We start from the raw sequence: 24,190 nt of genomic DNA, 5'->3' as shown, positions 1-24,190 counted from the left end.
TCTATGCGATATCTTTCCTGTAATACCATGGACTCTTGTTAAACAGCCTCATGTGAGGCACCTTGTCAAAGGCCTTCTGAAAATCCATGTATACAGCATCCATCAATTCTCTATCCTGTTCATTACGCACTTCAACAAGATCATCCTTCATTCTCCTAATCTCCAATGATTAAAGTCCCAAGATGCTCAACCACTCTCCATAACAGTCCTTGCAGCCCAAGGAACATGCTCATAACTCACTTCTGGTCCATTACAATTTAATGGCTTCCTTCCTGAAGCAGATTGACCAGAACAGATCACAATACTCCAAATGAAACTGCACTAATGTCCTGCAAATAACGAATCAACTTCCATACTCAGAGCCTTGACTGATGAAGGTGCCAAAACCCTTCTTCGCCACCTATCTACCTGTGATGCCACTTTCAAAGAACTATGTCATTGAAGACCTTGGTATCTCTTCTACAACACTCCCAACCGTTCACTTTGAAAGTCGTGCCAGAATTGGACTTCCTAAATTGCAGAACCTCATACTTATCTGAATTAATTTGTCATTGCTTGAACTATTTATACCACTGATGAAGATCCCTCTGTAATTTTCAATCTTCTTCACTATTTATTCCAATAATTCCTGATTTTAACACTGGCCTAAACTTATTCACCGGACAATTTACAGTGACCAATTAACCCACTAACCAGTACGTCTTTGGACTGTGGGAGGAAACCAGAGCATCTGGTGTGACAGGGACGTGGCAGGAAAACTAACCCAAGTGCAGGACTCCGACACGGAGGCAGAATCTCTGTAGTGAGTGTAGAATCGGGACCAGGCTGATTCGGGACCTGGAAGACTTGGAGCAAGGTTCCTCTCTCTCTGACAATTGACCAACAATCTGGCAAGGGCTGACCAGAGATGTCGGAGTCTTATCCTCTAGTGGCTAATGGAAACCAGGTGCTGGTAATTGAGAGGAATTGGGAAAGATTGGGAATCAAATGTGGGGATCAAGGACCAATTAGGGAGGACAGGGAAAAGGTGGGGAATGCCAGCCAGGATCATGACACCTGGAGAAAACCCAGGCATTCCATGGGGAGGACATGAGGACTGAACTCCAAACTATGATGCTCTGAGCTGAGATAATGTCACACTAACTGCTACACAACCACAGCACCAGTGGATCAGTGTGCAACATGCCACAATGTTGGGGATTTAAAGAAAGAGGCTGTGTTAGGTCTCTTTGAAGAACATTAAAGTTGATGAGTCCATAGGGCCTGATGAGATATACCCGGGTTATTGAGAGAGGCAAGAGATAAGATTGATGGGGCCGAGACAAAGATCTTTCTATCTTTGCAAACTACAGGTGTGGTCCTGAATAATTGTTCCTTTGTACAAGAAAGGAAATAGGGAGAGTCAACTACTGGCAGTCAGTCTCACATCAGTAGTAGGAAGCTCATGACAAAAAAAAAGAACAGGAATTACGTAAAGTCAGAGGCTGATCAGGAATAATCGACATGGCTCTGTGTGGAGGAAGTCCTGTATCACTAACTTCAATATTTTTCAGATGGTTTTTGAAGAAAACTAGGAAGGCAGGGTGGGAGATGTTGACTAAATGATCCGAGTACGGCATTTTCCAGGAACTCCATGGTAGTCTGGACCAGAACAACATGGCACAGGAGATCCAGGAAACTGGCTACACCAGTCCAAACTGGCTGGGTGATGGCAGACAGAAGGTGAAGGTAGGAGGATGCTTTTCTGATTAGAAGTCCGTGACTAGTGATGTACCACAGATCAATGCTGTGACATCTCTTATTTGCAATGTACAATAAAGTCACCCGAGTCTCCTTCGCTCCATGGAAAACAGTCACTGCCTCTCCAATCCCTCCTTATGACTCAAGCCCTCCTGTTCTGGTAACTGCGTGTGAATCTTTTCTGCATCATTTCTAAAAAATTGCATCCTTCCTATAGCTATGTGACCAAAACTGCACAGAATATACACAAGTGCATTCTCAATGTCCTGTACGACTGTAACATGATATCTCAAGTCTTGTACTCAGTAACATGACCAATGATGGTAAATATGCCAATCTCTTTATTCACTACCTGCCATGCTTCAATCAGGGGGCACCAAATCCTCCAAGCTCCGCTGCTGCTCCTCTCCTAATTATTAGCTGATTATTTTCACATGTATCTTATTTTAGTTATCAGTGCACCCATGCCTTGTTCTGTTTCTTTAGTTAAGTTGTTGTCATCTGCAAACTTCCAAATATGGCGTCCACATTCTCATCCAAATCATAAACACAAATAACAAGCAATAGGAGTTCCAAAACTGATGCCTGCAACACAACACCAATCACTGGATTCCAATCTGAAAAATCTACCGTCCACTGTCATACTCTAACTTCTACCACTGAGCTAATTATGTATCGATTTGGCTAGCTTTCCCTGGGTCCCATGTGTTCTCACTTTCTGGACCTGTCTATCATGTAGGATGTTATCAAAAGCCTTTCTAAAGTCTATGTTGGCAACATACACTGTCCATCCCTTGTCAATCCTCTTGGTCACCTCTTCAAAGACTTCAATCAGATTTGTGAGAAACAGTTTCTCAGATATGCCTTTCCAAATACAGGTAGATCCAGTTTCTCGGAATCCCATCTGGTAAATTTTCCAGCACTAACATTAGGCTCAACAGCTTGTAATTCCCTAGCTTGCCCGTGCAATCTTTCTTACATAAAAGGACATCATCAGGTATTTTCCAGTCTTCTGGTGCCATATTCTTGTCTGTTGAAGAAACGGATCTCCCAGGGCCCTACCAATTTCTGCCTTCATTCTCATAATATCCTAGGATACTCTCATTCAGACCCATGGATTTGTCCATTTTTATGCACCTCAAGAACACCGACATCTCATTTGTAATATTGAAATGTTTCAGGATGTCTCTGTAATCTTTCCTGAATTCCCAGCTTGGGCATGACCTTCTCCCCAGTAAGTGGAGATGGGAAGTATTTATTTGAGACCTCTGGCTCCACATATATACAGCCACACTGATCCTTCAGGGACCTCTGCTCTCCCCAATTACCCCTTTACTCTTGATATACAGAGAGTTTTCAGATTATCCTTGACTGAGAAGGTAAAGAAAATCTCATTCTCCCTATGATGGAACTGCATAAAACAGTGGTGAGTCTGCACTGAGCACTGTCAACATTTCTGCTCAGTATGCTTTGGGAGGCCAAGAGGTGACCTGATATGTAAGAGGCACAGATAGGATGGACAGTCAAAGTCCTTGTCCCATCATAGTGTTATTAAAACACGGGGTCGTAGGTTAAGGCAAGAGGAAGGAGTTTTACAGGAGATCTGGTGTTTTTACACGTAGAGTGGCTGATATCTGGAACTTACGGCAAGAGGACGTGGTGCAATCGAATACTAACACTACATTAAAGAGGCTTTTGGACACTTCAACAGGAAAAACTCAGCCACGGGTGGTTCCGAGACCAGCTGGGAAAGGAGGAGGGTTGGGCACGAGGCTAGGAACCGATCCAGTAAAAATACAGAGCTACAGAAACTCCGAAGATTTCATCCCTGGGAGAGGAAGGAAGATACAAGATCAGCTGCACCATAAAACTGAAAACTCGGAACAGCCCAGGCAGCACCACAGATATTGTTTCAGGTCCAGAACTGGGAAAGTGAGGAAACAAGTGGGTGGTGTTAGAGTGGTTTTTGAGTTTAGGACATTTACATTTAACAATTGACTGGCTGCCAGTCTTCACGTCTGAAAATTTATTGTGCATTTAATTTGGGGTGCAGTTCTGAACAATGGGTTCCGAAATTCCTGGAATCCCAGTCCAGACAATTTTGATTAATATTCATTTGGATGTCTGTGGTGTGGATGTGAAACTAAGGTGTGAAGATTGTATGTAGTTTCAAAGAAAGCATTGTCCAGGCATTGTAAATATGGAATGTCCTTTGATGTTCGGCACATAAAATATCAAGCCCCGTGTTGGGCCAACAACTCCCTTCCACTGGAAGCATCTCTATACGATGCCTGCTGTACCTTGTTTTGTCGAATAAAGAAGCTGCCTTGTATCTACTAGTAACTTTCTCCGGTGACTTCATTCACGTAACAACAGATGGGAGGGATTGGACAATATTTCTGATAGGATGGTCAGCACCAGCCAGTACATAGACCCATCTGGTTAACAAATTAATAACCTCTCCTTCACAACTCAAAGGTGCTGCACCTCATTACCCTACTGAAACACATTTAAGCTGCTTCCCACAACCCAGCCCAAACCCCTCTCTGTCCTGTGTAAATGCCCTCCCCCCACACACACTTACCTCACATTAACGTGTCGGAAGGAAGCAGTACTCCAGCACGGATCTACAGGATTGAATGGGCTCTTCCTGCGCCATCCTCTAAACTAGCAGTCACCAACATTTTTAAGCCCAAGATCCCCTACCTCGGCCTTAGTGAAAGATGAGATCGACTAGTTACCCGCATGCGCACCAGGGCAGAAAAGACCGTAAGTAAAACCCCGTAACTCAGAAGTAGAAATGATGTATAAACCCCAGGGGTACCCACCCCTTTTTTTGCACTGCGGAGCTGTTTAATATTGACAATATCCTCGCAGACCGGCCAACGGGGGAGGGGGGTGGGGGTTGGTGTTAAACACGACCAGAATACACCGATACAGGTTCCTTATGTCCAGTCAGTCTATTCTGCAACTTAGTTTTCGCGGCTCTTGGCACTTAACTTCTGTCCCGCTTGCTCACGTTTTTTCTGCTGAAAATTCTCAACGCATTTGTCTTTAAGTGTGGGGTGCTTGGACTCAAGGTGCCGAAGCCGTTTTGAGGGCTTCATTGCCTCGGAAGCCTCCTGGCCTGAACTGCAGCCTCCGCCCACCCACCGCCAGACGCCTTGGCCAGGTGCGGCTGGTCGTGGATGGGGGGAGAGGACAAGGTCACGACAGGAGGGCCCCGTGCCAGGGCCACAGCAGTCGCAGTCCGGAGAGAGTGGCCGGCTGAGCGAGGAGTGCGACAGGGCACCAGCCTGCCCCCCCTTGTACGAGCTATCAGCCAACAAAAGTTTGTTTTGGTAGATCACAGCGTGGTAGCTGCTCTGATACTTAAGAAACCTTGAACCTGAATTAGGTCGTCTGCAAATATTTTAGCACTGGGTTCGCTACGAACGTTCAGTGTGGTAAACAGGTTCAGAGGCGGCACCCATCTGTCCTCGCTCCATCCAGGCCAGTACCAACGGCACTTCCCGCCGGCCACCCGAGGCCAACCTGCCACGAGGGTATCACTGCGTTTAGGCGACCAATGACCTCATGTGGGTTCAAGTTCAACAGTGGGCATGACAGGGAATGGAGAAAAGTGTATTGTTTCCTCACGGCCTGGTGGTTGGGGGCCACTGAATTACACTGTGTAGTGTGGGGGAGCTACACGCATGCGCACTGGGCAGAAAGAACGGAACTAAAACCCCACAACCCAGAAACAATCTCTCAACAGTATTTGTGGATTTATTTTTTTTCGGGATCTACTGGGAAAGTCTCAAAGATCGACTAGTTGATCACGATCGATGGGTTGGCGACTACTACTCTAAACCCATATGGGATACAGAGACAGATGATGAGAATTAATCTAAGGGAATTGGGGGGTGCAGGAATTCACATTAAAAGGGTTGCTGGGCATGAGTGAGAGAACACAGGTGAGGGTAGTTTTAGCTTCCTTAAGGGGTAGAGGTTTTTTTTTAAACAGGATATGATGGATAAACAGGAATAGGGTACTAGGATGGTCAAAGATGGGAGGATGGAGTTTAGGGTGGGGGGGGAAGAGAGGGGAAGAGGGGGACTTTATTGATCCCGAGGGAAAATGGGTTTCATTACAGTCGCACCAACCAAGAATAGTGTAGAGATATAGCAATATAAAACCATAATTAAATAAATAATAATAATAAATTATGACAAGTGAAATTAAGTCCAGGTCCAGCCTATTGACTCAGGGTGTCTGACACTCCGAGGGAGGAGTTGTAAAGTTTGATGGCCACAGGCAGGAATGACTTCCTATGATGCTCAGTGTTACATCTCGGTGGAATGAGTCTCTGGCTGAATGTACTCCTGTGCCAAACCAGTACATTATGGAGTGGATGGGAGTCATTGTGCAAGATGGCATACAACTTGGACAGCAGCCTCTTTTCGACTAGTTACACGCATGCGCACCGGGGCAGAAAAGACCGGAAGCAAAAAAAAGACCCTTTCAGACACCACCATCAGAGTCCAGTTCCACAACATCACTGGCCTTACAAATGAGGGGAGGGAGGGAGAGGGAGAGATATATTGATTGAAGGGATTTAGAATGTGAGTCTATCGCACACTCCGGAGCAGAAGGTGGCGGTAATGCACCATTAAGCTGAGTGCCAACTACCGTACAAGACCGGGGGGAGGGAAGGATATCCTCTAAACCCCAGTGTTAACCAGTCATCTGCTGTCCCACTATCCACTTCCTGCCCAGGTCAGTGAAGGTGTCGAAGTTAACCCATCCGTCCGCCCCGCCCCTCCCCTCCCCTCGCCTCCCGTGTGTAGAGGCTCCCACCACACAACACCCCCAAACCGATCGCCACTGACCTCAGGCTGGGTGGCGTGGCACCCTCACACCTTGACTGGGGACGGTGACCCTGTGTCCACCCTCTCACTCACTGAATGTCCCGCTGACCATTGACTCTTCACTCACCTGCGGAGACCCCTCCAAATAGGAGGGCCAGCAGTAGTAGACATAGCTTCATTTCTCACTCCCTCTCGGTGCTGTTTCGGGTTTCCATGTCCTCCGCCACTGCCCGGTACAGTGGCGATTACACTCAGCTCACCACTCCCCAAACGCCGGCAGACGCAACCCAAACTGCACGCTGATTGGTCCGCGCAATTGCGTAACCCAATCTCTGATTAACGTCATTGGTCTCTGGGCAGAAGTTGTCGCTGAAGTTTGAGCCGCTTAAAAATAAAATTACAAATATCAGCATCCGTCCAATCAGAAAAAGAGCTGTGTATGCGTCATCGTTTGCCGGGAAGGGTGGGGTGAGCGGAGATTGGCATCTTAAATCGAAAGTATGGGAACGGGAGGGGAGGCAGTCAGGGTTCTGACGTCACAGATCCCGGGAACAGACCCGGGGGGTCAGACTCGAGGGAAATGACACAGGAGGAGAAAGATAACGTATATGAAGCTGGATGAACTCAGCAGGTCGGGCAGCATCCGTTGAAAGAAGCAGTCAACGTTTCGGGTCGAGACCCTTCGTCAGGACTGAAGGAGGAGGGGGCAGGGGCCCTGTAAAGAAGGTGGGGGGAGGGTGGAAAACCAGTCGGAGGAAAGATCAAGGGGTGGGGGAGGGAATAGGCAGGAGAGGTGAAGAAGGAATCTAAGGGTACTCTTACATTTCCATATAAGGCACTATGGGTAGTAGAAGAAGGCAGAATCATGAGAGAGGTAATAGGCAGCTGGAAGAGGAGGCAGAGTGAAAGTGGGATGGGGAAGGGCAGTAGAGGAGGCCATCTATGGACATATCCGAATGGGAATATGAAGGAGAGTTGAAGTTGGTGGCAACCGGGAGATCCTGTCTGTTGTGGCGGATGGAGTGTAGGTGCTTGATGAAGCGGTCCCCCAATCTGCGTTGGGTCTGGCCAATGTAGAGGGGGCCGCACCGGATGCAATAGATTATCCCAACAGACTCACGAGTGAAGTATTGCCTCACCTGGAAGTACAGTTTGGGGCCCTGAATGGTGGTAAGAGAGGAGGTGTAGGGACAGGTGTAGCACTTACACTTGCAGGGATAAGAACCAGGTGGGAGATCTGTGGGTAGGGACGCGTGGACCGGGCAGTCGCGGAGGGAATGATCCCTGCGAAAAGCAGAGGGGGTAGAGAGGGAAAGATGTCCTTACTGGTGGGATCCTGTTGAAGGTGGCGGAAGGACCCAACCAAAAAACATCAAACCATTGTCTCCCGTACCGTCACCACCCTTATCAACTCCGGAGACCTTCCATCCTCAGCCAAAAAACTCTTAATTCCCACACCCTGCACTGCTCACTTTTACCTCCTCCCCAAGATCCATAAGCCTGATTGTCCTGGTAGGCCTATAGTTTCGGCCTGCTCCTGTCCCACCGAACTTGTATCTGCCTACCTCAACTCCATTTTGTCGCCCATAGTTCAATCCCTCCCCACCTACATCCGGGATACATCCCATGCCCTCCACTTCTTCAATAACTTCCAGTTGCCCGGTCCCGACTGCTTCATTTTCACCGTGGATGTCCAATCCTTATACACTTCAATTCCCCATCAAGAAGGCCTCAAAGCCCTCTGCTACTTTCTGGACAATAGACCTCACCAGTTCCCCAACACCACCACACTACTCAAGTTGGTGGAACTGGTGTTCAAACTTAATAACTTCTCTTTCGGCTCTTCCCACTTTCTTCAGACCAAGGGTGTAGCTATGGGCACTCGCATGGGTCCCAGCTATACCTGCCTCTACGTGGGTTATAGACAATAGACAATAGGTGCAGAAGTAGACCATTCGGCCCCTCGAGTCTGCACCGCCATTCTGAGATCATGGCTGATCATTCACTATCAATACCCAGTCCCTGCCTTGTCCCCATATCCCTTGATTCCCCTATCCATCAGATAGCTATCTAGCTCCTTCTTGAAAGCATCCAGAGAATTGGCCTCCACCATCTTCCGAGGTAGTGCATTCCACACCTGCACAACTCTCTGGGAGAAGAAGCTCTTCCTCAACTCTGTTTTAAATAACTGACCTCTTATTCTCAATCCATGCCCTCTGGTACTGGACTCTCCCAACATCTGGAACATATTTCCTGCCTCAATCCTATCAAATCCTTTAATTATCTTAAACGTTTCAATCAGATCCCCTCTCAATCTCCTCAATTCCAGCGTGTACAAGCCCAATCTCTCCAATCTCTCTGCGTAAGACAGCCCTGCTATCCCAGGAATCAACCTAGTGAATCTACGCTGCACTTCCTCAACTGCCAGAATGTCCTTCCTTAAACCTGGAGACCAAAACTGTACACAATATTCCAGGTGTGGTCTCACCAGGGCCCTGTACAAATGCAAGAGGATTTCCTTGCTGTTGTACTCAATTCCCTTTGTAATAAAGGCCAACATTCCATTAGCCTTCTTCACAGCCTGCTGCACTTGCTAATTCACCTTCAGTGACTGAAGAACAAGGACTCCGAGATCTCTTTGTATTACTCCCTTACCCAACTCTATACTGTTCAGATAATAATCTGCCTTCCTGTTCTTACTCCCAAAGTGGATAACCTCACACTTATTCACATTGAATGACATCTGCCAAGTATCTGCCCACTCACCCAACCTATCCAAGTCTCCCTGTATTCTCCTAACGTCCTCTTCGCATGTCACACTGCCACCCAGTTTAGTATCGTCAGAAAACTTGCTGATATAGTTTTCAATGCCCTCATCTAAATCGTTGACATAAATCGTAAAGAGCTGTGGTCCCAATACAGAGCCCTGTGGTACCCCACTAGTCACCTCCAGCCAGTCCGAGAAACACCCATTCACTGCTACCCTTTGCTTTCTATCTGCCAACCATTTCTATCCATGTTGAAACCCTGCCCCCAATGCCATGAGCTCTGATTTTACTCACCAATCTCCTATGTGGCACCTTATCGAATGCCTTCTGAAAATCTTGGTATACAACATCCACTGGCTTACCCTCGTCTAACATCCTTGTTACACCCTCAAAAAACTCCAACAGATTAGTCAAGCATGATTTGCCCTTGGTAAATCCATGCTGGCTCGGCCTAATCCTATTTCTGCCATCTAGATGTGCCACTATTTCGTCCTTAATAATGGACTCAAGCATCTTCCCCACGACTGACATTAGGCTAACAGGGCGATAGTTCTCCGTTTTCTCCTTCCCTCCCTTCTTGAAAAGTGGGATAACATTAGCTACTCTCCAACCTTCAGGAACTGATCCTGAATCTAAGGAACATTGGAAAATGATTACCAATGCATCCGCAATTTCCTGAGCCACCTCTTTTAGAACCCTCGGATGCAGACCATCTGGATCCGGGGATTTATTAGCCTTCAGTCCTACCAGTCTACTCATCACAGTTTCTTTCCTAATGTCAATCTGTCTCAATTCCTCTGATATCTTATGACCCTGGCCCATCCATACATCTGGGAGATTGCTTGTGTCCTCCCTGGTGAAGACAGATCTAAAGTACGCATTAAATTCTGTTGCCATTTCCCTGTTTCCCATAACAATTTCTCCCAATTCATTCTTCAAGGGGCCAACATTGTTCTTAACTATCTTCTTTCTCTTCACATAACTAAAAAAGCTTTTGCTATCCCCTTTTATATTCCTGGCTAGACTGAGCTCATACCTGATTTTTTCTCTCCGTATTGCTTTTTTAGTTAAGATCTGCTGCTCCTTAAAACTTTCCCAATCATCTGTATTCCCACTCATCTTAGCCCTGTCATACTTCTTTTTCTTTAATGCTATACAATCTCTGACTTCCTTTGTCATCCACTATGGCCCCTTCCCCCTCTTTGAATCCTTCCTTCTCATTGGAATGAACTGCTTTTGCATCTTTTGTATTATGCCCAAGAATATCTGCCACTGCTGATCCACTGTCTTTCCTGCCAGGGCATCCGCCCATTTAACTTTGGCCAGCTCTTCCCTCATGGCTCCGTAGTCTCCTTTATTTAATTGCAACACTGACACCTCTGATCTGCCCTTATCCCTCTCAAATTGTAGATAAAAACTTATCATGTTATGATCACTACTTCCTAATGGCTCCTTTACTTCAAGATCACTTATCAATTCCTGTTCATTACACATCACCAAGTCCAAAATAGTCTCGTTCCTGGTTGGCTCAAGCACAAGCTGTTCCAAAAATACATCCCTTAGACACTCCACAAACTCCCTATCCTGGGGTCCAGCACCTACCTGATTCTCCCAGTTCACCTGCATGTTGAAATCTCCCATAATGACTGTATTACCTTTAGCAAATGCCAATGTTAACTCCCTAATCAACTTGTACCCAATATCCACGCTACTGTTTGGGGGCCTGTACACAACACCCATTAGGGTCTTTTTACCCTTGCTGTTCCTCAGCTCAATCCACACAGACTCTACTTCCCCTGTTCCTAAGTCACCTCTTGCTAAGGACTGAATCTCATTCCTCACCAACAGGGCCACCCCACCCCCTCTTCCCATATTTCTGTCTCTACGATAGCACGTATACCCTGGTACACTCAATTCCCAGGCCTGATCCCCTTGCAGCCATGTCTCCGTTATCCCAACAATATCGTAGTTCCCCATTTTCATCTGAGCTTCAAGCTCATCTGTCTTATTTCTGACACTACGCGCATTCAAGTATGGAATTCTTAGCCCATTCCTCCTCTCTTTGCTTAAAACACTGTCTACTGTACCTAACCCAGCTCCTTGAACTTCCATCGGGCTAATTGCACCCTGAACTTTGATGACCTTCTCAAGATCACCCAAACCTTCTACACATTTAACCCCATGCTCCTTCTGACCAACCCTCTGGATCTGGATCCCTGCCCCCTGCACATCTAGTTTAAACCCCCCTGAGCAGCACTGGCAAACACTCCTGCAAGAATGTTAGTACCCCTCCGGTTCAGATGTAGACCGTCCCTTGTCCCAGATCCCAATGTCCCTGGAACAAAGACCAATTATCCAAAAACCTGAACCCTTCCTTCCTGCACCATGCTCTCAGCCTCGTATTAATGTGCATAATCATTCTATTCTTCGCCTCGCTCGCACGTGGCACAGGTAGCAATCCCGAGATTGTCACCCTGGAGGTCCTGCCTTTCAGCTTCACTCCTAACTCCCTGAACTCTCTAAGCAGGACCCCCTCACTCACCTTACCTACATCGTTTGTCCCTACATGGACCACTACATCTGGGTTCATGCCCTTGTTCTCAAGAATAGCCTGCACCCGATCTGAGATGTCCCGGACCCTGGCACCAGGGAGACAACATACCATCCGAGACTCCCGATCTGCCCCACAAAATCTCCTATCTGCCCCCCTAACTATAGAATCCCCTAAAACTATCGCTCTCTTCTCTTCCCTCCTCCCCTTTCTAGTTGAGGGTTCAACCTCTGTGCCAGAGGCAGGACCACTGCAACTCATTCCTGGTACATCATCCCCATCAACAGTATCCAGTACGGTATACTTATTGTTAATGGGAATGGCCGCAGGGGTGCTCTGCTCTCTCTGCCTGCTCCCCCTGCCTCTCTGGACCGTCACCCATCTGCCTAAATCTTGGTTTTTTGGTGTGACTATCTCCTGATAACTCCTATCTATCTCTGCCTCTGCCTCCCGAATGATCCGTAGTTCATCCAGCTCCCGCTCCAACTCCCTAACTCGGGCTGATAGGAGCTGCAGCTGGATGCACCTCTTGCAGGTGTGGTCATCAGGGACAACTGTGTTGACCCTGACTTCCCACATACTGCATACGGAGCACACCACTGCTCTGACTGTCTCCCCCATACCTGAACTGGATTGATAGAATAAGTCTAAAAAGCACCTAGCGACCTTACCTTCTTCCCCTCAGCGAGCAATCACACGGGCTTACCAAAGTCCCCTTACGCCGAAGCCCACTTAGCCAAAGCCCAGGACTCTGCTTCCACGGACTCCGCTGCCCGCTCTGACAAGAAGTCCAGTGTGGAACAGTCTATGCTCCAAATCTATACTGGTACTGCTCCCCAACTTTTCCTTCGCTACATTGACGACTACATTGGTGCTGCTTCCTGCACCCATGCTGAGCTCCTCAATTTCATCGACTTTGCCTCTAACTTTCACCCAGCCCTCAAATTCACTTGGTCCATCTCGGACACTTCTCTCCCCTTTCTCGATCTCTTGGTCTCCATCTCCAAAGACAGACTATCCACTGACATCTTCTACAAACCCACTGACTCCCATAACTATCTTGACTATACCTCTTCCCACCCTGCCCAATGCAAAAATTCTATTCCCTATTCCCAGTTCCTCCATCTCCGCCGTATCTGCTTCAAGGATGAGGCTTTCTGTTCCAGGATATCCCAAATGTTCTCTTTCTTTAAGAATCATGGTTTCACTTCTGCCGTCATCAATGATGCCCTCACCCGCATTTCCTCCATTTCCTGCACTTCAGCCCTCATCCCATCCTCCCGTCAACACAACAGGGACCGTGTCCCCCTTGTCCTCACCTATCACCCCACCAACCTCCGGATCCAGCATATTATCCTCCACAACTTCCGCCACATTCAACAGGACCCCACCACTAAGGACACCTTTCCCTCTCTACTCCTCTCCGCTTTTCACAGGGATCATTCCCTCTGCGACTGCCTGGTCCACACGTCCCTCCCCACAGATCTTCCTCCTGGCACTTATCCCTGCACGCGTAAGTGCCACACCTGTCCCTACACCTCATTTCTTACCACCATTCCGGGCCCCAGACAGTCCTTCCAGGTGAGGCAATACTTCACCTGCAAGTCTGCTGGAGTCATCTATTGTATCCGGTGCTCCCGGTGCGGCCTCCTCTACATCGGCAAGACCCAACGCAGATTGGGGGACTGCTTCGTCGAGCACCTCCACTCCGTCCGCCACAACAGACAGGATCTCCCGGTTGCCACCCACTTCAACTCTGCTTCACATTCCCATTCGGATATGTCCATACATGGCCTCCTCTACTGCCATGATGAGGCCAAACTCAGGTTGGAGGAGCAACACCTCATATACCGTCTGGGTAGTCTCCAGCCCCTTGGTATGAACATCGAATTCTCCAACTTCCGGTAATTCCCTCTCTCTCCCTTCCCCCATCCCACCTTCACTCTGTCTCCTCTTCTAGCTGCCTTTCACCTCTCATGACTCTGCCTTCTTTGACTACCCATAGTGCTTTCCCCTTAGATTCCTTCTTCACCTCTCCTGCCTATCTCCTCCCCCACCCCTTGATCTTTCCTCCGACTGGTTTTCCACCCTCCCCCCACCTTCTTTACAGGGCCCCTGCCCCCTCCTCCTTTAATCCTGATGAAGGGTCTCGACCCGAAACATTGACTGCTTCTTTCAACGGATGCTGCCCGACCTGCTGAGTTCATCCAGCTTTTTTGTACGTCTTGATTTGACCACCGCATCTGCAGTGTACTTTGTGAAGAAGAAATATAACCTGCTAAAGAAATTCAGCAGGGCGAGAATTATCTGTGGAATTCCATGGATCGTCAGTATCTTGGGATTGAGAGTGTCATGGGGGAGAAGAGCCAGGCCAGACAGGTGGGTGAGGCAGGGGGTGGTAGATGATGGGTAGAAGCAGGTGAGGGCAGAGGGAAAGAGCAGATGGAGTTCAGAGACAGACTCTGTTAGTAATAGGTAGAACCAGAAGGAGAGGGGTGATAGGTGGATGGCTCCAGATAGCAGAGGAGACAGTTGGTGAGGGTGTGGTAGTAGGAGGGGTTTGGCCAAGGGAGGAAAACCCCAGATAAATCAGTGTATTTAAACCTATTTATTATCGAATGGGCAGGTGGGATCAGAGTGAGCGTTGGAGAGGGAAGCAAACTGGATAAAGGGGTGGGGAGTAAGCTAGAGAGAACATAGCAAATTGGAAGGAACACAGAGGATACTGATTACCCAATATCTGAAAGTAGAATGTGCAGAACAATGGGTTGTATAAGGTGAAAGGTCAGGTCAGTGGTGTGGACAGGACACAAGACTGCTAAATGGCTGCCACTTGATCTCGCTGATACAAATCAGGCTGGAGTACTGAAAACTGGAGGAATTTGGAAGTGGTGCAAATTAATACCTGGAAGGGGTGTTCAGGTCCCTAGATGGTGGCGGTAGAGAGGGTATGGGGACACCAATGGTGCATGTAGAGGGGTGGGATGAGTGGACCAGTGAGTCACGAAGGGAGTGGTCCCTACAGTAAGCCAAAAGTGAAGTATGAGGAGAAGCTGTGATGAGGTGGTTTTCCACCACGGATGATGAAAATGATGAAGGATGATACGCTGGATATGGAAGCTGATGTAGCACTGATAGAGGGAGGTACTGAACATGAGGGCACATACCCTGAGATAAGGACCCTGATGGTGTCCTGTGGGCAGAGACATAGGGGGCACAGACACTGCGGGAATAGGCTGTTGTACTATACCTGTGGGACAAACCCCATGGGTACAAGCATGGGGGTACAGATAAGGAGCTGGACCAAACCTAACAGTAATGATCCTCTCTGCCCTTCTCTGATCTTCATTCACCATCCTCACTTCCTGACTGCTGTCTCACTCCCTACAGCTGGTGGTCCACAGTCACTGGGGTCTAATCTGCAGTCTGTACAGAACTGGAGGGTCTGATTTGTGAAGAAGTTGATAAGAGAGTGGTGGAATGGATGGAGAGGAGGTGGATGAAGTTTAATCCTGTGAAAAGTGTCATGTTACATTTCAAAAGGTATGATATGAACTTGAAAGGATGTAGTGAATGAATGGAGGGATCTGGGGTGCATGGACTTTCTCCTTTGGCATTAGAGAACTCTGGCATTAGTTTCCCTTCCCTCTACATGAAGGTACCCAGACTGTAGGTGGAACATCTCCACTGCAAAGTCTTCCTGTTATGCACACACGGGTTTCTTAGCTCAGCTTTCTTTCTAGTTTATTTGGGTCAAACTTCAACTGACTATTTGAATTCTAGAGTGGTCCCGCATTACATTTGAAGTGTCCCTGAATGGTGGTAAGAGAGGAGGTGTAGGGACAGGTGTAGCACTTATGCATGCAGGGATAAGTGAATTCCCAGAATTACACTCTGTTCCCATAGATTTCTTCATCAATATCCTGCGGGGAACTGAATTTCCGGCAGAACAGGAGGAGAGGGGTGAGGAAAAATGGCTAAGGAGTGAGGCATCAGCAGTAAACCTCCCCAACACTGACAATGAAACCAACTGAAACCCACCACTGGGAATAATGTCCAGTGATTCCAATTCCCTACAAGCAGTAGGTAGGTATGTAGGCCTCTGTGTTAGTCTCGATACACCGTGAATTTGCGCCTTGGAAAGTTTCCAGGGCACAAGCCTGGGCAAGGATTTTTTTTTCCAACAGGCACTACAACATAATCTATAACATTAAACCCATTCCCCACCACATCACAACCATAACACATCCCACAAAACCCATCTCCCCTCACCACCATAAATCACCCACAACACCCCCGTACCCCAAACTCTCCCTACCCCCCTCCCCCACCACAAAACACTGAGCAACCCTGGAAAAGCAGCAATTCCAGTGACAAACCATGAAAACTGGGCACTGGATCCCTGGAATGGAACGGAGCAGGAGGCCATTCCCAGGGTGAGGTGCTGTGGGGACTGGTTACACCCCCTCCCACAGTTCCGGTTCCGGACCGGGGTTTCTCAGTGCCCAGACTGTGCTGTAATGACCAGCTCCAGCTCCAGTGACAAGAGCTGGGAAGCCCAGTATTGACCGGTGTCCAACACGGTTCCTACCTCAGGCCAGGGCAGAGGAGTTGGAGGAGGATTCTCCTTTGTCAGAAGCTGTGAATGGAAGGACAGGCAGGAAAACATTTATTACCAATACAGTGCAGACTCAGAGAAACAAAGACAGCCACATCACACAATACACCACCGCACAAACACAGGTATATACGGGTAATCTCACACCCTGACAGAGACATACAGAAAAGCGTCACACACACACACACACACACACACACACTCACACAGAACCCATCAGACACAGTGAATATGAACAATGTAATACAACCATCCAGCTGTGATTCACAGCGAACTTACTTTTGGTGGGATTGTAGCCTTTGTTCCCTGCTGAGAAACACGCTGCTGAAAAACACAGAGACCCTGGTCAGGTCCATCAGATAAGATGCACACGGTAATGAGAGGCTTAGGTAGAGCAAGTAGGAGAAATTGATTTCCCAGAGCAGAGGAGTCCAAGATCAGAATCTGGAACTGAGAAGCAAGAACGGTGGGAGTGACTGGAAGAAAGAATGTTTCACACACCACCAACCTCCCCCCACCCCACAACCCCAGAGGGTGGCTGGAATCGAACACACTGATGGGGCGGTGAGAACAGACTCTCACAACATTGAAGATAGATCTAGACAGGTACTTGAAACACCAAGATAGAGAGGGCAAGGAAGTGGGATCAGAGTATGCAAGCAAGTACCCAGCAATGGCATGTCAGGCCAAAGGGACTAATTCCATCCAGTCTGACTCGGTGACTTTTGCACTGGGGGCAAGTAGAGTACAAAGTGATCTTTAGTCTATAAGATGATAAGAGATATAGATAAAGTGGACAACCAACTTTTTTTTTAAAACCAGAGAAGCAATGCCAAATACCAAAGAACATGCTTGTAAGATGATTGAAGTACAGAGGCGGGGGGATGGTGACATCACAGGGTTGTGTGGAACACTGCTGGTGGTGATAGAGGTTGACACATTAAGGACGGTCAAGAAGTGGAAACCGTTATAACGAGAGAAGGAAAAGAGGTGGGGAATGGTGGGGTGAAGACAGACAGTGTTGGATGTGGGCACCCTTGGGTGTAGAAACACAAGGGTGCTGGGATGGGGTTTGCTGAGGAATGCCAGGAGGACATACCCTGCCCAAGCCCCCTTCCCCAGGGGAATAGTCCAACTCCCTCCAGTGCTACCTTTAGTTTTGTAGGCAACACCAACAGCGATGATGACCACCACCAGGATCACCAGGACCACAAATATAGCAAGGATCCAGATTGGGATGGAGTTGGGCTTCGAACCTATTTGTGATTCAGAGGAACAGTCACATCAGTGACAGAGACAGGATTACCCCAATTCTCCCTTCACCAACCCCACCCACACCCTCCCATCCCACCAACCACGCTGTCTTAGAATCACTGATTCCTTTTCCGTCCTCTCCTGGGCCTGTGGTCAACCAAACCCCCTCACTCTCACTGCCTGTGTACCGCCCCACTAGTGAATGTCTCTTACCCAGGATCAGGACGAGGGGCTCGGGGAGACCCCGGTGTTCCACCCAACAGGAGAACTCTGCAGTGTCTGTGGGCTCCACCCACACCGTCCTGGTCAGCTGGTAGGTGTTGTCGTGATTGGGCAGGATCCCGTGGGAATGGGTCTCCTCCATGATCCGGCCATTCCGCAGAATAGTCACGTCGATGGACTGAGGGTAGAAACCAGTGGCCACACAGGAGAGGAGGCGGTTGTCCTCGGAGGCGGTGAAGTAGACTTCGGGGGGATCTGGGAGTGTGAGAGGAGGCAGTGAGTGGAGGCAGAAAGGGAGGAGGAGCAGAGGGCATAGGGAAAGAGGAAATGTCAAGGAGAAACAGCGCGGGGGGAAGAGGAGGCGGGGGCGAGAGGAGACTGGTGTGGATGTGTACGATGGCAAGGGGGTGGAGAGGGATGTAGGCGAGGGGGAGTCACTCCCAGACACACACTCACTCCTCACTCTCCCAACTCACTGGGTTCCAGGTGACTCTCCCCGGCCTTGACGTATTTCATCACCCACTCAGTACAGATCTGTTCCAGGTATCTCTCGTTGTACTGGTTTATGGCCGTGTTCTGGTCCAACTTGATTTTGCTGATCTGACCCCAGGGCACAGGGGTCACCCACACCATCCGGTCCTTGTCGAGGCTGAGAACATCCGACCCGTCCCAGCCGTACTGCCAGAAACCGGTGGTGGTCCCATCATCACGGAGCTCACAGCCGAGCATTAACTGTAGAGTGTGGATCCCTGGAACAACCCGGGGGGGGGTACATCCATATCCATCAAATGTGGCTCAGACAACCCCCCCACAATCCCCACAGTCACCCCATTTCCCCCCACAATACCCACAGTCACCCCATACCCCCCACAATTCTCAGTTACCCCGTTTCCCCCATAATACCCACAGTCACCCTGTCCCCCCACAATCCCCAGTCACCCCATTTCCCCCACAATCCCGTCACCCCGTTCCCCCCACAATCCCCAGTCACCCCATCCCCCTACAAATCCCAGTCACCCCGTCCCACCACAAACCCCACAGTCACCCTGTTCCCCCAATCCCCAGTCACCCCATCCCACTCACAATCCCCAGTCACCCCATTCCCTACCTCTCACAATCCCTCCCATTGCTCTTCATTACACTCCCCATGTCTGGTCCTTCCTGTCACCCCCTCATTTCAAGTTGATCACCACTCACCCCCTGTCTGGTTGGTCCGGCTCATCAGGGTCCGGATGCTGGCCTTGAACACGGGCTCAGTGTCCTGAGAAATCTGTGTCTGCTGTTCCCAGTAGTCGGGTCCTTGACTCTCCGCCATCCACTGCTGACGGGGCACCTCTCGTCCCAACACACTGTCGTAGTAACTGATCTGCTCCTTGTCCACATACCCCGCCATCATGAACTCAGGGACCCCCGACCCCGGGGTCACCCCCGTGTATAAAAAATGGAGAGAGTGAGAACCTGGAACACAAGGAGAGAGTCAGAGAAGCTGGGAGTCCAGATTGCAAGGTAACCCATATGCCTGCAACCAGCATTCTGAGACCTGAGACACTGGGGTCAAACACCACCCTCCCTACCCCTGAGAGCATCCGGGTCCCAAATCCGGTCAATCCACACATTGATAAAATGCAAAAGACATCGATAGGATGCAGAACTGGGCTGAGAAGTGACAGATGGAGTTCAACCCAGATAAGTGTGAGCTGGTTCATTTTGGTAGGTCAAATATGATGGCAAAATATAGTATTGATGGTAAGAATCTCGGCAGTATGGAGGATCAGAGGGATCGTGGGGTCCGAGTCCACAGGACGCTCAAAGCAGCTGCGCAGGTTGACTCTGTGGCTAAGAAGGCTTACGGTGTATTGGCCTTCATCAATTATGGAATTGAATTTAAGAGCAGAGAGGTAATGTTGCAGCTATGTAGGACCTAGGTCAGACCCCACTTGGAGTACTGTGCTCAGTTCTGGTCGCCTCACCATAGAAAGGATGCAGAGGAGATTTACAAGGATGTTTAAAAAGCACACACAAGGAAATCTGCAGATGCTGGAAATTCAAGCAACACACACAAAATGCTGGTGGAACACAGTAGGCCAGGCAGCATCTACAGGCAGAAGCATCTTCCTGGTGCCTGGCCTTTACAAGAATGTTGCCTGGATTGGGGAGCATGCCTTATGAGAATAGGTTGAGTGAACTCGGCTTTTTCTCCTTGGAGTGACGGAGGATGAGAGGTGACCTGATAGAGGTGTATAAGATGATGAGAGGCATTGATCATGTGGATAGTCAGAGGCTTTTTCCCAGGGCTGAAGTGGCAAGCACAAGAGGGCACAGGGTTAAGGTGCTTGGAAGTAGGTACATTTTTTCTTTTTTTTTATAAACACAGAGTGGCGAGCATGTGGAATGGGCTGCCGGCGACAGTGGTGAAGACAGATACGATAGGATCTTTTAAGAGACTTTTGGATAGGTACATGGAGCTTAGAAAAATAGAGGGCTATGGGCGACTCTAGTAATTTCTAAGGTAGGGACATGTTCGGCACAATTTTGTGGGCCAAAGGGCCTGTATTGTGCTGTAGGCTTTCTATGTTTCTATGCATCACTTTGAGCAGCACCTGAAGACAGTGAGGGTCCATATCCCTGATCACATCTGCAGTTCCCTGGCTGAGCTGCCGATATCCATGAGCTGTGGTGTCCCGACTGGGTGATGGAGCGGGGTTATGAAACAGGACATGTTCACCAGGACCGGACTGGTCAAATCATCTGTGTGTCTCTCTGAGGTCGGGGTAAGTGTCTCTGGACGGATAGGGAGGTGCTCAGTGCTGGTGAGAACACTTCCAGTCACGGTCAGGAATAGTCTGTGTTCCCTACCTGGTTTAGTTGCTCCCTGCTGTCAGTGGAGAGACCAGCTGAGAACTTGCACCAAGTTCCCCACCAGAGGGACATGGAGAACAGGCAAACAACTAAATATGTCAGGGATGGAGTAAGAACGGGAGGAGGGGCATTAACGGAAGTTAGAGAAGTCAATGTTCATGCCATCAGGTTGGAGGCTACTCAGCTGGTACATAAGGTGTTGTTCCTCCAACCTGAGCTTGGATTCGTTTTGACAATAGAGGAGGCCATGGATAGACATATCAGAATGGGAATGGGGCATGGAATTAAAATGTTGTGGCCACTGGGAGATCCTGCTTTCTCTGGCAGGCCGAGAGTAGGTGTTCAGCGAAACCGTCTCCCAGTCTGCATCAGGTCTCACCAATATATAAAAGGCCACACCGGGAGCACCGAATGCAGTATACCACACCAGCCGACTCACAGGTGAAGTGTCGCCTCACTTGGAAGGACTGTCTGGGGCCCTGAATGGTGGTGAGGGAGGAAGTGTAGGGGCAGGAAGTGTAAGGACTTCCTCTCTCAAAGGATTCTCCTTTGTCAGAAGCTGTGAATGGAAGGACAGGCAGGAAAACATTTATTACCAATGCAGTGCAGACTCGGAGAAACAAAGACAGCCACATCACACAATACACCACCCCACAAACACAGGTATATACGGGTAATCTCTCACATCGACAGAGACATACACAGTGGTGTCACACACACACACACACAACCCATTCAGTGAATCAGACACAGTGAACATGAACAATGTAACACAACCATCCAGCTGTGATTTAGTGAACTTACTTTTGGTGGGATTGTAGCCTTCGTTCTCTGCTGAGAAACACACTGCTGTAAAACAGAGACAGTCAGTGAGAACGGTCCCACATCCCCAGCATATAACCAGATAGATTCAGTACCTGCCCAGTGGGTTCTGAATCCCAATCAAACAGAACTCAAGCTACAATTTGCGAAAGGAGACACATCCAACAGGACCAGCAGGGGCCCCAACTCATTGTGAGGCCATGAGACGGAACAAAGCTGGTGTGTGACAGAGTGGTCAGTGGAAGGTTTGGAGTGACCATTTACTCTAATACTGACCCTGCTCAGGTCCACCAGGTATGGATGCACACGGTAATGAGAGGCTCAGGTGGGACAGGTAGGAGGAACTGATTTCCTGGAGCAGAGGCGTCCATAACCAGAGTCTGTAAGTGAGGAGCAAGATCACTGGAAGTGACCGGAGGAAAGAATGTTTCACTCACCCTGCCCCAGAAGATGGCTGGAATCAAACACACTGTCTGAAGGAACAGTGAAGATAGACTCTCTTATCATTGAAGATAGAAAGAGACAAGTAAGTCATAGAGGGCTAGAAATGGGATCAGAGTATACAGGTACATGTGTATACAGAGTATACAGTAATGGCAAGTCAGGCCAAAGGAATTAATTCCATACAGTCTGACTCGGTGACTCTTGCACTGGGGGAAAGTAGAGTACAGTGTCCGTTAGTCAATGAGATGATAAGCTTAGAAAATGCGGACAACCAGCTTTTGCTTTCACCAGGGAAGCAACGCCTAATACCAAAGAACATCCTTGTAAGGTGATTGAAGGCAAGTACGGGGGATTGGGGATGTCAGAGGGTGAGTGGAACACTGCTCAGGGTGGTGGATGAGGCTGACACATTAAGGACATTTAAGAGGCTCGTGAATGAAAGAAAGATGGACGATTTGTGAGAGGGATGTGTTGAATTGACCATGGAGTGGGTTAAGAGGTTGACACAATGTTGTGGGCCAGAGGGCCAGTACTGTGTTATACAGTTCTGCTCCAGGACCCTACAGAGAGAAGCAGAGACAACACGGATACTTTATAATGGGAGAAGGTAAAGTGATGGGGAATGGTGGGGTGAAGATGGGCAACATTGGATGTGGGCACCTTTGGGAGTAGAAACACAAGGGTGGTGGGATGGGATTTGCTGAGGAACACCAGGAGGACATACCCTGCCCAAGCCCCCTTCCCCAGGGGAACAGTCCGACTCCCTCCAGTCCTACCTCTCTTTTTGTAGGCAACACCAACAGCGATGACGACCACCAGGATCACCAGGACCACAACGACAGCGATGATCCAGATTGGGATGGAGTTGGGCTTCGGACCTGTTGGGATTCAGAGAAACAGTGACATCAGTGACAGAGACAGGGATAACCCCGATTCTCCCTCCACCAACCCCACCCACACCCTCACCCTCCCATCCCACAGAGAGAGACTGTCTTAGAATCACTGATTCCTCACTCTGTCCTCTCTTGGGCCAGTGGTCAGCAGTGACCCCTCACTGTGCTCTTGGACCAGAGTCCCCTCACCATCCCAGCCCTGGGCCAGTGGTCAGCAGAGCACACTCACCAGCACTGCCCATGCACCACCCCGCCATTGAGAATGTCTCATGTGTGAACAGGAACAAGACGAGGGGGTCTCGGACACCCCGGTGTTCCACCTGACAGCAGAACTCTGCAGTGTCCGTCGGCTCCACCCACACCGTCCTGGTCAGCTGGTAGGTGTTGTCGTGATTGGGCAGGATCCCGTGGGAATGGGTCTCCTCCATGATCCGGCCATTCCGCAGAATAGTCACGTCGATGGACTGAGGGTAGAAGCCAGTGGCCACACAGGAGAGGAGGCGGCCATCTTCGGAGGCGGTGAACCAGACTTCGGGGGGATCTGTGGGTGGGAGGGGAGGCAGTGAGTGGGGGCAGAAAGGGGAGGGAGAGGAGGTGGCAAGGGACGGTGAGAGGAGAGGGTGAAGGGAGAGTAGAAGCATTGGGGGGGAGGAGACGGCAATGATGATGGTGAAAAGGCGGCGAGGGTGAGAGTGGAAACAGTGAGGAGGGACAGGAGGCGGTGAGGGGGGGTGAAAACAGGGAGGGAGGAGTGAAAATAGTGAGGAGGGGGAGAGGCAACAGTGAGTGGAAACAGAGAGGAGGGAGAAGAAGCGGCAAAGGGGGAGGGGAGATGGGGGGAGGGGAGATGGTGAGGTGGGAGTGCAAATGGCAAAGAGGAGGGGAGGCAAGATGGTTGAGGGGAGATGGTGAGGGGGAGGGGAGATGGGTAGGGAAAGAGGATGGTGGGAGGGGTTGAGGAGACGGTGGGAGGGGAAGAGGAGATGGGAAGGAGAGGAAATGGCGAGGGGGTGGAAACATCAAGGGGGATAGAGGAGACAGCAGGGAGGGGGAGGGAGAGAGAAGGCGAGGGGAGAGGAGTTGGGGATGGGGGAGAGAAGTCTATTGGAGGCAGAGGAGTCAACGAAATCGGTGAGCAGGAGGAGGGGAGACAAGGAGGGAGAAGGGA

The 24,190-nt window shown here is 49.3% G+C and overlaps 1 protein-coding gene across 3 annotated transcripts in view; it reads right to left on the bottom strand.

Moving 5' to 3' along the window:
* LOC132394444 (class I histocompatibility antigen, F10 alpha chain-like) overlaps positions 1–24,190 on the bottom strand; it is a 123,233-nt gene that overhangs the window by 74,281 nt on the left and 24,762 nt on the right. For 2 of the 3 annotated variants that reach the window (XM_059970609.1, XM_059970611.1), the window contains 2 exons: positions 22,906–23,007; positions 16,808–16,852 (listed from right to left, as the gene is read on the bottom strand). In XM_059970609.1, the coding sequence (XP_059826592.1) occupies positions 16,808–16,852; positions 22,906–23,007 (147 nt within the window). Of the gene's footprint in view, positions 1–6,718; positions 6,877–16,807; positions 16,853–22,905; positions 23,008–24,190 lie in introns of those variants that run through there. The other variant, XM_059970610.1, reaches the window with a different exon arrangement.

This window comes from Hypanus sabinus, chromosome 5, assembly GCF_030144855.1.
Source record: "Hypanus sabinus isolate sHypSab1 chromosome 5, sHypSab1.hap1, whole genome shotgun sequence".
NCBI classification, from domain to species: domain Eukaryota; kingdom Metazoa; phylum Chordata; class Chondrichthyes; order Myliobatiformes; family Dasyatidae; genus Hypanus; species Hypanus sabinus.
This window is presented reverse-complemented; position numbering and strand designations above follow the sequence as displayed.